The following is a 17,289-nucleotide window of genomic DNA, read 5'->3' on the forward strand; positions in this document are numbered from 1 at the left end:
GATCTGTGTGCGGTGTTGTCAGTAAGGGGATTGGACTTTCCCTTTAAGAGGACCCATCACCATTATCACCCTTCAGAACTGGCTGGAAGCCACATTACCTGCTTCAGTGCTGGAGAGCACGGGATGAGGTCCCCGATCCGATTAATCCCAGAGTTTATTTTCTTCTTCCTATGTCTCTCCACTAAAAGAAAAGTAAAAAACAATGGTCACCTCTAGGAGAAAATATCCTGGCTCCGAGTAGTGCAGCAGAGAATCTCAGGCATAATGTCCAGGAAACGGGGTGAGGGAATACAAGGGAGTATATAACCCAGAATACAGCGAGCTCCCCCTAGGGTTGGCTGCTGGCACTACATCCTCTAAGCTGCGGGGCAGACTCCCTGGACACGCCTCTCAATGATCAGGCAGAGCGCACTTGATTAGCTATGCCCGATCATAAACTGAACCATCTCTATTACGCAAGATGAGTCACCACTGCACCTCAGGTATGTAGCATTAACCCCTCCACCTTACATTTACCCCTTCACCAGAGGTCCTTACATTAACCCTCTTCACTGCCCTAGACCACCAGGGATACTGACATTATTCCCTACACAGCCCTAAACCACCAAGTAAGTTGTCCTTGCATTAAGTCCTTCACTGCCCTAGACTGCCAAGGGGCCTTAAATTTAACTTCTTCACTGACCAAGACCACCAGGGATCCCTACAATAATTCCTTCAAAGCATGAGACCACCAGGGATACTAGTAATTCATTTCCTGGCCTAGAACACCAGGAATACCGACATCAAACCTTTTACTGCCCTAGACTACCAGGGGTCCTTACATTAACTCTTTCACTGCCCTGGACCACTAGGGATACCAATAACACATTTACCGCCCTAAACCACGAGGGATATTGACATATCAACCCAAGGTCAGGAGTTATACCGACAAACTACCCTAGAACACCACAGAAATGGATATCAACACCTTCAATGCTCTAGACCAGGCATCCTTAAACTGCGGCCCTCCAGCTGTTGCAAAACTACAACTCCCAGCATGCCTGAACAGCCTACAGGTATCAGCCTACAGCAGGGCATTGTGGGAGTTGTAGTTTTACAACAGCTGGAGGGCCGCAGTTTGAGGATGCCTGCTCTAGACCACCAAGGATGCAAAAAATAAATAATCTTCACGGCGCTAGATCCAGACACTGTTTAATACTGTTTCCTGGATGTCATGTGGACGGGTACATGCGGTTGCTCTATAACTATGATAATGCAGGGGATTTGGAGCTCTGTGCCAGAATAGTCTATGCTCAGATCCCTATAAAAAGGTAAAGAAAGGAAATCATTCTAGTGCTAAAAACCTGCAAGATAATTTAAAAAAAGAGTTCACTTTAAACCTTAAAATCTGAGTGGTCGTTTTCACACAGCGGAGAATGCAGCCCCAAGGACTGGACCTCCGCTGCTCCACTCACCTGCCATAGAATGAATATATATATAATTACATAGCGCAGTAGGGTTTTTTTCCATACCAAAATTTTGATTCGCTTTCGTCACCATAAAAAAGTATTGCGATACTCAATACCACGCAAAAAAAAAAAAACACATAAAAACACCAAAAAAAGCCGCGTGCATTTTGCATTTTATGAAACGTTCGGCCCATAATAGAACAGTCCTATCCTATTTTTTGGGGTGACAAGGTGACTAAAAAATGGCGAATGCTCACCGCATAGGAGATATTTTTTAATAATTTAATAGTTTGGACTTTTCGGACGCAGCGCTATGTAATATGTTTATTTATTTATTGTTTATATATTTTATACGGCACAGACCAAAAGTTTGGACACACCTTCTCATTCAAAGAGTTTTCTTTATTTTCATGACTATGAAGGCATCAAAACTATGAATTAACACATGTGGAATTATATACATAACAAACAAGTGTGAAACAACTGAAAATATGTCATATTCTAGGTTCTTCAAAGTAGCCACCTTTTGCTTTGATTACTGCTTTGCACACTCTTGGCATTCTCTTGATGAGCTTCAAGAGGTAGTCCCCTGAAATGGTCTTCCAACAGTCTTGAAGGAGTTCCCAGAGATGCTTAGCACTTGTTGGCCCTTTTGCCTTCACTCTGCGGTCCAGCTCACCCCAAACCATCTCGATTGGGTTCAGGTCCGGTGACTGTGGAGGCCAGGTCATCTGGCGCAGCACCCCATCACTCTCCTTCATGGTCAAATAGCCCTTACTTTCAAAGTTTTCCCAATTTTTCGGCTGACTGACTGACCTTCATTTCTTAAAGTAATGATGGCCACTCGTTTTTCTTTACTTAGCTGCTTTTTTCTTGCCATAATACAAATTCTAACAGTCTATTCAGTAGGACTATCAGCTGTGTATCCACCTGACTTCTCCTCAACGCAACTGATGGTCCCAACCCCATTTATAAGGCAAGAAATCCCACTTATTAAACCTGACAGGGCACACCTGTGAAGTGAAGACCATTTCAGGGGACGACCTCTTGAAGCTCATCAAGAGAATGCCAAGAGTGTGCAAAGCAGTAATCAAAGCAAAAGGTGGCTACTTTGAAGAACCTAGAATATGACATATTTTCAGTTGTTTCACACTTGTTTGTTATGTATATATTTCCACATGTGTTAATTCATAGTTTTGATGCCTTCATAGTCATGAAAATAAAGAAAACTCTTTGAATGAGAAGGTGTGTCCAAACTTTTGGTCTGTACTGTATGTAAAATTGGGAAAGGGGGGATTTAAACTTAATATTTTAGGGTACTTTCACACTAGCGGTTTTCTTTTCCGGCATAGAGTTCCGTCACAGGGGTGCTATACCGGAGAAGAACTGATCAGGAATATCCCCATGCATTCTGAATAGAGAGCGATATGTTCAGGATGCATCAGGATGTCTTCAGTTCAGTCGTTTTGACTGATCAGGCAAAAGATAAAACTGCAGCATGCTACGGTTTGATCTCCAGCGGAAAAAAACTGAAGACTTGCCTGAATGCCGGATCCGGCATTTTTCCCCATAGGAATGTATTAGTGCCGGATCCGGCATTCAAAATACCGGAATGCCGGATCCGTCCTTCCGGCATGCGCAGACCGGTAAAAATGTGTAAAAAGATACAAGACGGATCTGTCTGTCCGCATGACAAGTGGAGAGATGGATTCGTCCTTGCAATGCATTTGTGAGACGGATCCGCATCCGGATGCGTCTCACAAATGCTTTCCGTCACATCCAGATCGGCGGATCCGGCGGGCAGTTCCGACGACGGAACTGCTTGCCGGATCACACTGCCGCAAGTGTGAAAGTAGCCTTAGTGTTTGTGTTTTTTTTTTTTTACTTACTATTAGCCCCCTTAGGGGCTGGAACCCTTGTCCTATTCACCCTTAGGCCCCTTTCACACGGGTGAGATTTCCACGTGGGTGCAATGCGTGAGGTGAATGCGCACTGAATCTGGACCCATTTACTTCTATGGGGCTGTGCACATGAGCGGTGATTTTCACGCATCACTTGTGCGTTGCGTGAAAATCGCAGCATGCTCTATGTTGTGCGTTTTTCACGCAACGCAGGCCCTATAGAAGTGAATGGGGCTGCGTGAAAATCGCAAGCATCTGCAAGCAAGTGCGGATGCGGTGTGATTTTCATGCATGGTTGCTAGGATGAAAGTCTTATAATAAACATTGGTGGCGCCCCCCCCCCCCCAACACCCCTGTATAATAAACATTGGTGGCGCAGTGCCCCCCCCCCCCCAAACACCCCAGTATAATAAGCAGTGGGCAGTGCCAATGAGGGTTAAAAAATAAAAAATAAATTAACTCACCTCCCCCAATTGATCGCGTAGCTGCCGGTCTCCTGTTCTTTCTTCAGGACCTGTCAAAGGACCTGTGGTGACATCACTGTGCTCATCACATGGTACATCACATGATCCATCACCATGGTAATGGACCATGTGATGAGCTCAGTGACGTCACCACAGGTCCTTAAGAAAGAACAGACCGGCAGCTACACGATCAATTGGAAGAGGTGAGTTAATTATTTTTTTTTTAACCCTCATTGGCACTGCACACTGCGCCACCAATGTTTATTATACCGGGGTGTTGGGGGGCGCATTGCGCCACCAATGAAGATAACTGACCTGTTAATACAAATACAGGAGGCGGGTGCCGGAATCAAATAGCCAGCACCCGACCTCTATGACAGGGAGCTGCGATCAGTGGCAGTTAACCCCTCAGGTGCGGTACCTGAAGGGTTAACTGCCGCTGATCCCAGCTCCCTGTCATAGAGGTCGGGTGCTGGCTATTTGATTCCGGCACCCGCCTCCTGTATTTGTATTAACAGGTCAGTTATCTTCATTGGTGGCGCAGTGACCACAGCGACCACAGCTCCTCCCCTCCTCCTCCTGTCTCTTTTCTTTTTGGCGGCAGCACAGGGGGGAGGGAGAGACTCCTTCTTCACTGCGCTGCTGAGAAGAACATCGGCGGCGGCGGGGCAGAGAACAATCATCTCCTGTGCCCGCCGCTTTATTCAACTGCAGAGCTGCGGGTCTAGTCGCTAATGGACTAAAAAGTCTTGTCGCCATTTGTAAATTCTAAGTCGCATTGGCGACCATATTAGTCGCCATCAGGAGCCCTGCTAGAGATGTCCCGTACTGCCTGTCACTGGCTGTCATGTAGCTAGTATTGTTAAAGTAACAACAGGAAGCTAATGTTCAGGTGACAACCAATATGGCTGCCCTTCCTCCTCTCACATCTGCATAAATGTCTGCCGCTAAAAAAAGCGGAAAAATCTCCGTAAGCAAACAAGATATAGAGAGAATCTTCCTCTGCGGCTGCAGAGTTTTAGGTTTTAAGTGCACGATGGGACGTCCGTCTCTCTTTCTCTTACCCTCATTGTGACTCTCGCGGTTTTTCTTCCTAGGGTTAAAAAGAAAAATATATATATTTATTATAAGGGCGACTGATCACATAATATGACAATAAACAGGATAAATCAAAGAACTACGTGCCGCACAATGATCTCCAAACCGTCGATCACTGGGGATGAGCGAATCGACTTCGGATGCTCCATACAGTATTAGAACGTATTGGCTCAGAGGAGCTGAAGTTATTACTTTGTGTAATAACTTTGTGAATTAATTATTACTGTAAAACACCTTGATACAGAACTGGGGTTTGGCTCCAAGGTACCACCAGGACCCGAACCAGAGTTCAGTATCGAGGCTTTTTACAGTAATAATTCATTCACAAAGTTATTACACGAAGTCTCACTCGGGCTCATCTGAGCCAATACATTCTAATACTGTACGGAGCTCCTGCCCCATAAAGTATTACAACAAAGTTTCATGCGAATCGACTTCAGATGAAGCATCCAAAGTTGATTCGCTCATCCCCATCGATCCCCATCTGTTGCAAAACTGCAACTTTCTGACAACCTGCGGCTGCCTGCACATGCTGGGAGTTGTAGTGCTGCAACAGCTTGAATCCCAAAGGTTACCTCTGATATTACTGAGGGCACTAAACACCACTTAAGCCACCATTTTCCCTGCACTACCCGTCCTGTCCACTGTGGGGTGCCCTTACCTGTGCTTGGTTTTGTTAGGACTTGCATTCTGGGTCATCTCCGGCATGCTTACACCCGAGGACTGGTCACTGAGGGAGGAGAGGAAGATGGCGGACATGAATAACAGGTGCTGGTAATGAGCACACATAAAACACAGGAGACTTCATAGGGAAAGTTAATATAGTAAATGTCCTCCAACTGCAGCATTCATAATACCGGCGGCTGGACCAACTCTACAGTGTAAAGATACTGAAGGTACACAAACAGGATCAGTGCAGGATAAGTAATGTATGTACACAGTGACTGCACCAGCAGAATAGTGAGTGCAGCTCTGGAGTATAATACAGGATATAACTCAGGATCAGTACATGATAAGTAATGTATGTACACAGTGACTGCACCAGCAGAATAGTGAGTGCAGCTCTGGAGTATAATACAGGTTGTAACTCAGGATCAGTACAGTATAAGTAATGTATGTACACAGTGACTGCACCAGCAGAATAGTGAGTGCAGCTCTGGAGTGTAATACAGGATGTAACTCAGGATCAGTACAGTATAAGTAATGTATGTACACTGTGACTGCACCAGCAGAATAGTGAGTGCAGCTCTGGAGTATAATACAGGATGTAACTCAGGATCAGTACAGGATAAGTAATGTATGTACACAGTGACTGCACCAGCAGAATAGTGAGTGCAGCTCTGGAGTATAATACAGGATGTAACTCAGGATCAGTACAGGATAAGTAATGTATGTACACAGTGACTGCACCAGCAGAATAGTGAGTGCAGCTCTGGAGTATAATACAGGATGTAACTCAGGATCAGTACAGGATAAGTAATGTATGTACACAGTGACTGCACCAACAGAATAGTGAGTGCAGCTCTGGAGTATAATACAGGATGTAACTCAGGATCAGTACAGGATAAGTAATGTATGTACACAGTGACTGCACCAGCAGAATAGTGAGTGCAGCTCTGGAGTATAATACAGGCTGTAACTCAGGATCAGTACAGGATAAGTAATGTATGTACACAGTGACTGCACCAGCAGAATAGTGAGTGCAGCTCTGGAGTATAATACAGGATGTAACTCAGGATCAGTACAGGATAAGGAATGTATGTACACAGTGACTGCACCAGCAGAATAGTGAGTGCAGCTCTGGAGTATAATACAGGATGTAACTCAGGATCAGTACAGGATAAGTAATGTATGTACACAATGACTGCACCAGCAGAATAGTGAGTGCAGCTCTGGAGAATAATACAGGATATAACTCAGGATCAGTACATGATAAGTAATGTATGTACACAGTGACTGCACCAGCAGAATAGTGAGTGCAGCTCTGGAGTATAATACAGGTTGTAACTCAGGATCAGTACAGTATAAGTAATGTATGTACACAGTGACTGCACCAGCAGAATAGTGAGTGCAGCTCTGGAGTGTAATACAGGATGTAACTCAGGATCAGTACAGTATAAGTAATGTATGTACACTGTGACTGCACCAGCAGAATAGTGAGTGCAGCTCTGGAGTATAATACAGGATGTAACTCATGATCAGTACAGTATAAGTAATGTATGTACACAGTGACTGCACCAACAGAATAGTGAGTGCAGCTCTGGAGTATAATACAGGATGTAACTCAGGATCAGTACAGGATAAGTAATGTATGTACACAGTGACTGCACCAGCAGAATAGTGAGTGCAGCTCTGGAGTATAATACAGGCTGTAACTCAGGATCAGTACAGGATAAGTAATGTATGTACACAGTGACTGCACCAGCAGAATAGTGAGTGCAGCTCTGGAGTATAATACAGGATGTAACTCAGGATCAGTACAGGATAAGGAATGTATGTACACAGTGACTGCACCAGCAGAATAGTGAGTGCAGCTCTGGAGTATAATACAGGATGTAACTCAGGATCAGTACAGGATAAGTAATGTATGTACACAATGACTGCACCAGCAGAATAGTGAGTGCAGCTCTGGAGAATAATACAGGATATAACTCAGGATCAGTACATGATAAGTAATGTATGTACACAGTGACTGCACCAGCAGAATAGTGAGTGCAGCTCTGGAGTATAATACAGGTTGTAACTCAGGATCAGTACAGTATAAGTAATGTATGTACACAGTGACTGCACCAGCAGAATAGTGAGTGCAGCTCTGGAGTGTAATACAGGATGTAACTCAGGATCAGTACAGTATAAGTAATGTATGTACACTGTGACTGCACCAGCAGAATAGTGAGTGCAGCTCTGGAGTATAATACAGGATGTAACTCATGATCAGTACAGTATAAGTAATGTATGTACACAGTGACTCCACCAGCAGAATAGTGAGTGCAGCTTTGAAGAATAACATACTTATAAAAAGACTGGCTGTTTTTGTTGAAAATATATATATATATATATATATATATATATATATATATATATATATATATATACACACAGTGGTCCCTCAAGTTACAATATTAATTGGTTCCAGGATGACCATTGTAAGTTGAGTAATCGGTTCCAAAGCCCCAAAATGTCATCCAAGATAAGAGAAAATGAAGATTTAAGAAAAATAAGCAGATAACTAAGACTGATAAAACAAGTCCTTACATATAACAGTCAGGAAGAGCTGCTAACTAGTAACTAGTAACTAACCCAGCTATCTTACCAGAGAAGTGTCCAGGATTGGATGGACCGGAGTCTGGGACATTGTATGTGGGGTCTAGTTTCTACTTACAATGGATCAGAAAAGACCATTGTACTGATTTCTGGTTTAAGGACAGTGAGTAGTTGTTGTTTAATATTACGGGAAACCACTGTTGTGATCGGAAAATAAATTTAATTCCCAAATAGGGTCTCCCATCTGGGGACCACCCAAAGGGATGTTTTGTAGAGAGGCATTGAATCAAAGAGGGATCCATCATTATTGGAAGCACCAAAGACTTGGAAAGATTAAGTTTATAATAAGATACTTAGAATTTCATTAAAACGTCTAATAACGCGGGAAAGGAAGTTTGTGGTTTTATACCAGTAAGAATATAAAACGATAATATGGCCAATCTTCCCTACTGAAACTCCTGAAATATTTGGATTTAATCTGGTGGCCTCTGCAAAAGGTTCCATCATTAGGGTAAAAATACCCGGGGACAGGGGGCAGCCCTGCCTTGTGCCGATACGACAAAACCCCCGAGACCTGTACTCTAGCCGTGGGGTTCGAGTATAAGGCCAGGACGGATCTCAAAAACACTCCTTTAAAACCAAACTTGTTGAGAACAGCCTCCATGAAGCCCCAGTGCACTCTGACAAAAGCTCATCCACTGAGAGAAGTGCACAGGATTATGCAACTGGAGCTTTCGTGGATGTAGCACGTGGTTTGTACCACAGATACTCCATGTGCTACGTTGTGTTCCCTAATCTATAATCTATTGTTACAGTTTATCTGGAGAGTCACAAGGAGTACTCTACCGCTCCCTTCTGGAGGGCGGGACGGGTGTTCCGAATATTAGTAAGTACTATGAAGCAGCTGCTCTGGACGCTATGAGAGAATGGTTTAAGGCCTCATGCACACGACAGTGAAAACAAAACCGTCCGTTAAAAACGGACACACTGTCAGTTTTTCATGGCCATTTTGCATCAGTGTGTGCATCCATTTTCTGGCCGTGTGTCCGTTTTGCATCCGTTTTGGATCAGTTTTTCATGTCCCTTAAAATTGGAGATAAAAAAATGGATGAATTTGATTGGCAGTTATTTCTAGACCCAGCCTTCTGAGAACACCCACAGGATGGTAGGCCCCCAGCTAAAATAAATGTCCCCCACAGTGTATAGAATTTTTTTATAGTGCCCCCAGCTTTCAGAACGTTCCCCATGTAGATGTGCCCCACATTGTATATAATCTTTTTAACCGCCCCTAGCTTTAATAATGCCCCCAATTTAGGGTCCCATCTTAAATAATGTCCCCCATAGTGTGGGTTATATTTTTTTTTCTAATTTTTTTTTTTAGGGCCCCCGGCTTTATAATGCCCCCATCGTGTCCCACAGCCCAAAAAAAAAAAAAATACCCCCCCCCCCCCCCCCCTCACCTTATCCACTTGCTCGCGCTGCAGCAGTCTCTTCTCTCATCACAGAACGGGACCTGCTGAAGGTGCGCGATGACGTCACTGCGCGCTCCCACATGGTTACGTCACCACGCAGATCGCAGGTCCTGCTCAATGAAGAGAGAAGAGACTGCCGCTCCGCGAGCAAATGGATGAGGTGAGGTTTTTTTTTAACCCCTAAATGGCCTGTGTACCCGTTTTTAACGGGCGTTAGACGGGTGCACTCCTGTCAATCGGCCCTTAAAAACGGTCCTATAAAAACGCCAAAAACAAAACAGCCTTTTACACAACAGAAACGTTTTATCAGGGCCTTTCTCCAGTCTATCGTTTTTTTAACCAGCTAGAAGAGAACCCAAAACAGCCCTACATGTTAAAATGGGAACAAGATCTTCAAACTATTTTTACAATAGAACAATGGAGGCGAGCTTATAAATGGTCGACTCGCACATCTTTGTGTGTTAGGCCTCATGCACACGACCGTTGTGTGCACCCGTGGCCGTTGTGCCGTTTTCCGTTTTTTTTCGCGGACCCATTGACTTTCAATGGGTCCATGGAAAAATCGGAAAATACACCGTTTGGCAGCCGCATCCGTGATCCATGTTTCCTGGCCGTGAAAAAAATATCGGCCCCCCCCTCCCTCTATAGCATTAACAACATTGGTGGCCAGTGTGCGGCCTCCCATCTCCCCCCCCCCCCCCCATCATCATCATCATTGGTGGCAGTGGAGTTCCGATCGGAGTCCCAGTTTAATCGCTGGGGCTCCGATCAGTAACCATGGCAACCAGGACGCTACTACAGTCCTGGTTGCCATGGTTACTTAGCAATAGTACAATAGTAGAAGATGCATACTTACCGGCTGCTGCGATGTTCGTGTCCGGCCGGGAGCTCCACCTACTGATAAGTGACAGGTCTGTGCGGTGCATTGCTAAATGAACTGTCACTTACCAGTAGGAGGAGCTCCCGGCCGGAAGCAGACATCGCAGCTCCCAGGTAAGTATGAATCTTTTACTATTGTACTATTGCTAGTAACCCGCTGCCACCAATGATCGGGGGGGGGAGATGGGAGGCCGCACACTGGCCACCAATGTTGTTAATGCTATAGAGGGAGGGGGGCCGATGGGGGGCGCACACTGTGCCACCAACGATTTATTACAATAGAGGGAGGAAGGGGGGGGGGGGCGCACACTGTGCCACCAACAAATTATTACAATAGAGGGAGAAAGGGGGGGGGGGGGGCGCACTGGCCACCAATGATATTCAAACTGGGGAGAAGGGAGGGGGGGGGTCTGCCCCCTGCTGCCTGGCAGCCCTGATCTCTTTCAGGGGGATATGATAGTACAATAGGTAGGTAGGTAGAGCGGCACCCGGGGACCTCACTGCACTTACTATTATCCCCGGGCGCCGCTCCGTTCTCCTGCTATGCCCTCCGGTATCTCCGTTCCCTAAGTTATAGTAGGCGGAGTCTGCCCTAGCGCTGGCCAATCGCACTGCAGAGCTCACAGCCTGGGAGAAAATAACCTGAGTGAACGGAGATACCGGAGGGCATAGCAGGAGAACGGAGCGGCGCCCGGGGATAATAGTAAGTGCAGTGAGATCCCCGGGCGCCGCTCTACATATCTGTATAGTTAGTTCATAGGGTAAGAATCGGTGAAAGGTCCTCTTTAAACCCCCTTAAAGACCAGGCCACTTTTTACACTTCTGACCTACACTACTTTCACCGTTTATTGCTCGGTCATGCAACTTACCACCCAAATGAATTTTACCTCCTTTTCTTCTCACTAATAGAGATTTCATTTGGTGGTATTTCATTGCTGCTGACATTTTTACTTTTTTTTGTTAATAATTGAAATTTACCGAAATTTTTGCAAAAAAATGACATTTCACTTTCAGTTGTAATTTTTTATTTTTTTTTTAAAGAGGACCTTTCACCTATTCTTACCCTATGAACTAAGTATACAGCCATGTGGAGCGGCGCCCGGGGATCTCACTGCACTTACTATTATCCCCAGGCGCCGCTCCGTTCTGCCGCTATGCCCTCCGGTATCTCCGTTCCCTAAGTTATAGTAGGCGGAGATACCAGTCCCTAAGTTATGGTAGGCGGAGTCTGCCCTAGCGCTGGCCAATCGCAGCGCAGAGCTCACAGCCTGTGAGGTTATTTTCTCCCAGGCTGTGAGCTCTGCAATGCGATTGGCCAGCGCTAGGGCAGACTCCGCTACCATAACTTAGGGAACGGAGATACCGGAGGGCATAGCAGGAGAACGGAGCGGCGCCTGGGGATAATAGTAAGTGCAGTGAGATCCCCGGGTGCCGCTCCACATGGCTGTATACTTAGTTCATAGAGTAAGAATAGGTGAAAGGTCCTCTTTAAATACATTTCTATATAAATTTTTCTCTAAATTTATTGTTCTACATGTCTTTGATAAAAAAAAAAAATGTTTGGGTAAAAAAAATAAAAAATGGTTTGGGTAAAAGTTATAGCGTTTACAAACTATGGTACAAAAATGTGAATTTCCGCTTTTTGAAGCAGCTCTGACTTTCTGAGCACCTGTCATGTTTCCTGAGGTTCTACAATGGCCAGACAGTACAAACACCCCACAAATGACCCCATTTCGGAAAGTAGACACCCTAAGGCAGTGATGGCGAACCTTTTACTGACCGAGTGCCCAAACAGCAACCCAAAACCCAATTATTTATCGCTAAGTGCCAACATGGCAATTTAACCTGAATCCTACAGTCCAATATCATATATCTTCCATGTACTTTATCATTTAGCTATAATAGCCTGCCTACATTCAATGTGCTGCCTGTGCTGTTCATAGTGCGCCCTGCGCAGACAAATGGATGGAACAGTGTAAGGCATATCGGTACACCATAGACTTTTTCCAGGGTGCGGGTGCCCGCAGAGAGGGCTCTGAGTGCCGCCTCTGACACCTGTGCCATAGGTTCGCCACCATTGTCCTAAGGTATTCGCTGATGGGCATTGTGAGTTCATAGAACTTTTTATTTTTTGTCACAAGTTAGCGGAAAATTATGATTTTTTTTTTGTGACAAAAAATAAAAACTTCCATGAACTCACTATGCCCATCAGCGAATACCTTGGGGTGTCTTCTTTCCAAAATGGGGTCACTTGTGGGTTAGTTATACTGCCCTGGCATTTTAGGGGCCCTAATGTGTGAGAAGTAATTTGGAATCCAAATGCGTAAAAAATGCCCTGTGAAATCCAAAAGGTGCTCTTTGGAATATGGGCCCCTTTGCCCACCTAGGCTGCAAAAAAGTGTCACACATGTGGTATCGCTGTACTCAGGAGAAGTTGGGGAATGTGTTTTGGGGTGTCTTTTTACATATACCCATGCTGGGTGAGATAAATATCTCTAAAAGACAACTTTTCCCATTTTTTTATACAAAGTTGGCATTTGACCGAGATATTTCTCTCACCCAGCATGGGTATATGTAAAATGACACCCCAAAACACATTGCCCTACTTCTCCTGAGTACGGCGATACCAGATGTGTGACACTTTTTTGCAGCCTAGATACGCAAAGGTGCCCAAATTCCTTTTAGGAGGGCATTTTTAGACATTTGGATCCCAGACTTCTTCTCACGCTTTAGGGCTCCTAAAATGCCAGGGCAGTATAAATACCCCACATGTGACCCCATTTTGGAAAGAAGACACCCCAAGGTATTCGCTGAGGGGCATGGCGAGTTCATAGAAGTTTTTTTTTTTGGCACAAGTTAGCAGAAATTATTTATTTATTTTTTCTCACAAGTCTCCCGTTCCGCTAACTTGGGACAAAAAGTTCAATCTTTCATGGACTCAATATGCCCCTCAGCGAATACCTTGAGGTGTATTCTTTCCAAAATGGGGTCACATGTGGGGTATTTATACTGCCCTGGCATTTTAGGGGCCCTAAAGCGTGAGAAGAAGTCTGGAATATAAATGTCAAAAATTTTTTACGCATTTGGATTCCGTGAGGGGTATGGTGAGTTCATGTGAGATTTTATTTTTTGTCACAAGTTAGTGGAATATGAGACTTTGTAAGAAAAAAAAAAAAAAAAAAAAAAATCTATTTCCGCTAACTTGTGCCAAAAAAATGTCTGAATGGAGCCTTACAGGGGGGTGATCAGGGAGTCTACATGGGGTGATCACCACCCTGTCATTGATCACCCCCCTGTAAGGCTCCATTCAGACGTCCGTATGTGTTTTGCGAATCCGCGGTGTCCGTGTTTTGCGGATCCACGGATCCGCAAAACACATACGGACGTCTGAATGGAGCCTTACAGGGGGGTGATCACCCCATATAGACTCCCTGATCACCCCCTGTCATTGATCACCCCCCTGTAAGGCTCTATTCAGAGGTCCGTATGTGTTTTACGGATACACGGATCGGATCCGCAAAACACATACGGACGTCTGAATGGAGCCTTACAGGGGGGTGATCAGGGAGTCTATATGGGGTATAGGGGGGTGATCACCCCCCCCTGTAAGGCTCCATTCAGACGTCTGTATGTGTTTTGCGGATCCGATCCATGGATCTGCAAAACACATACGGACGTCTGAATGGAGCCTTACAAGGGGGTGATCAATGACAGGGGGGTGATCAGGGAGTCTATATGGGGTGATCAGGGGTTAATAAGTGACGGGGGGGGTGTAGTGTAGTGGTGTTTGGTGCTACTTATTACTGAGCTGCCTGTGTCCTCTGGTGGTCGATCCAAGCAAAAGGGACCACCAGAGGACCAGGTAGCAGGTATATTAGACGCTGTTATCAAAACAGCGTCTAATATACCTGTTAGGGGTTAAAAAAAAATCTCATCTACAGCCTGCCAGCGAACGATCGCCGCTGGCAGGCTGGAGATCAGCTAGTTTACCTTGCAGTTCCTGTGAACGCGCGCGCCTGTGTGCGCGCGTTCACAGGAAATCTCGCGTCTCGCGAGATGACGCGTAGATGCGTGACTCTGCCTGAGTGAGCCGCCTCCGGAACGCGGTTAAGGTGCGGTTAAGGTGCGGAGCGGAATTACTTGGGCAGGGTATTATTGTAGAATATACAACATATTAGGGAATACTTTTTTTTATAAAATGGCTGCCGACAATTTATTTTTTTCTCTTTTTTGTTTTGTGTGTTGGTTTTCTCCCTCTCTTTATATTTGGAGAGAGGGGGAGGGGGGAAAGTAGGGGGAAGGGAATTACAACATGAAATGTGTGAGATAACTGTGTGACCAGTGACCTGGCTTTAACATTATATAGTTCATTTGCTGTGTATGGAGGAAAGCAATGTTTTCTCTACTTAATGTAATTTGAGTTTTTCAAATAAAGCATTTATAAAAGGGAAAAAGAAAAAAAAGAAAAGAAAAAGAGAAGACCATTTTAGGCATGGGCGTCCGCAGGGGGGGGGCAAGTGCCCCGCCCTGGCGCCGCAACCAACGACAGCTGACAGCACACTGACTGAGCGCACGCCAGGCCTGAAAGAGTGAGCCGCTCTGAGCTCCGCTGCCTGGCCTGCCTGCATAGGCGTGTGCACGGGGTGTGCCGGGTGTGCCTGGGCACAGCCGCACACCCTAATCATCACCTCCGTGCTGCACTGCCATCTGCCAACATGCGATCCTTCACATAGGCTTCAGGCGAAGGGTCTGAAGCCTATGAGACAGTAGAGCGCTAGAATGGATTTGCTCTAGGGAGGTATGATGTCGGGAAAGAGGCGGAGTCTCGTCATACAGGGGGCAGGGCCTCAAGATATGCAGGAAATTCAACAGAGCACATTGCAGAGAGGAGCAGAAGCTGCAGGTCAGTGTGTGGAGGAGAAGATTGACTGTTATGTCTACTTGGGGGGGGGTTTGCAGGGGCTGAAGGGAGGAGTAATAATCCTTGTACTGGAGACTGTATGTTAGAGGGGTCTGAAGAGAGGGGGTGAAGTGATATTATTTACTGGGGACTGTATGCTGGAGGGGCTAAAGGCAGAGATAGTGATGTATTTTACATGGGACTGTATGCTGGAGGGGCTAAAGGCAGAGATAGTGATGTATTTTATATGGGACTGTATGCTGGAGGGGCTAAAGGCAGAGATAGTGATGTATTTTACATGGGACTGTATGCTGGAGGGGCTAAAGGCAGAGATAGTGATGTATTTTACATGGGACTGTATGCTGGAGGGGCTAAAGGCAGAGATAGTGATGTATTTTATATGGGACTGTATGCTGGAGGGGCTAAAGGCAGAGATAGTGATGTATTTTACATGGGACTGTATGCTGGAGGGGCTGAAGGCAGAGATAGTGATGTATTTTACATGGGACTGTATGCTGGAGGGGCTAAAGGCAGAGATAGTGATGTATTTTACATGGGACTGTATGCTGGAGGGGCTGAAGGCAGAGATAGTGATGTATTTTATATGGGACTGTATGCTGGAGGGGCTAAAGGCAGAGATAGTGATGTATTTTACATGGGACTGTATGCTGGAGGGGCTGAAGGCAGGAGGGATGATATTATTTTACATGGGACTGTATGCTGGAAGGGCTGAAGGCTGGGGGAGTTTTGTATTTTTCATGGGACTGTATGTTAGAGGGGCTGAAGGCAGGGCGTGATGTATTTTACATGGGACTGTATGCTGAAGGGGCTAAAGGCAGAGATAGTGATGTATTTTACATGGGACTGTATGCTGGAGGGGCTGAAGGCAGGAGGGATGATATTTTACATGGGACTGTATGCTGGAAGGGCTGAAGGCTGGGGGAGTTTTGTATTTTTCATGGGACTGTATGTTGGAGGGGCTGAAGGCAGGGCGTGATGTATTTTACATGGGACTGTATGCTGAAGGGGCTCAAGGCAGGCAGCGAAGAGAGGAAGGGTGATATTATTTACATGGGACTGTATTCTGGAGGGGCTGAAGAGCGCCATAATTATTACTATTAGGGATCATTCACAAGTCGGCAGTGTTTTGCGGATCCGCAACACACCCGCCAGGCACCCCCATAGAACAGCCTATTCTTGTCCACAGCTGCGGACAAGAATAGGACATGTTCTATTTTTTTCCAGAGCCGCGGACTGGAAGTTCGGCAGGCTGCTCCGGAAATGCGGATGCGAAGAGCACATTGTGTGCTTTCTGCATCCATTCCGCCCCCATGGAGAATGCATGGGTCCGCACCCGTTCCGCACAATTGCGGAATGGATGCGGACACATTTTGCGGACGTGTGAATGGAGCCTAATACAGAGGGGGCCATTATAATATTAAGAATAATAACAACACAGAGGGGCCAGTATATATTATAATTATACAGAGGGCATTATACTTATGGGCACTACGGGGGAGGGGGGTCTGTTATCTGAGGAGGATAGTAAAGTGAGAAATCTAAACATTTTTCTGTGAAACTCTGCAGAGACGCGGCTGAAAGAAGGTATCATGTCGGTCTTATCTCCGAATGAAGACGTTGAGGAAGGTCTACATCACAGGAGAGGTCACTGGATGTAACAGGTGTAGTGCTGCTGTACTCTACTGTATATAATAATGTCCATCCACATATCTGTTTGGGGGGGGGGCTATAGGATTTAGCCCACACTGCTGAAGCCCGGCCCCAGACCTCAGGTCACAATGTGCGTGTTGTGAATTCTGGGGCCTCACACCCATCTACTACAGTATCTGTACTCAGAGAGTT

General features: G+C 45.6%; 1 protein-coding gene across 1 annotated transcript in view; it reads right to left on the reverse strand.

The window, feature by feature from the left end:
* USF3 (upstream transcription factor family member 3) overlaps positions 1-17,289 on the reverse strand; it is a 39,982-nt gene that overhangs the window by 8,392 nt on the left and 14,301 nt on the right. The window contains exons 3-5 of the mRNA XM_040422867.1: positions 5,573-5,641; positions 4,878-4,906; positions 99-181 (exon numbers count right to left, since the gene is read on the reverse strand). Of these exons, the coding sequence (XP_040278801.1) occupies positions 99-181; positions 4,878-4,906; positions 5,573-5,619 (159 nt within the window). The 5' untranslated portion in view covers positions 5,620-5,641. The remainder of the gene's footprint in view (positions 1-98; positions 182-4,877; positions 4,907-5,572; positions 5,642-17,289) is intronic.

The sequence above is a fragment of the Bufo bufo genome, chromosome 3, assembly GCF_905171765.1.
Source record: "Bufo bufo chromosome 3, aBufBuf1.1, whole genome shotgun sequence".
Taxonomy (NCBI): domain Eukaryota; kingdom Metazoa; phylum Chordata; class Amphibia; order Anura; family Bufonidae; genus Bufo; species Bufo bufo.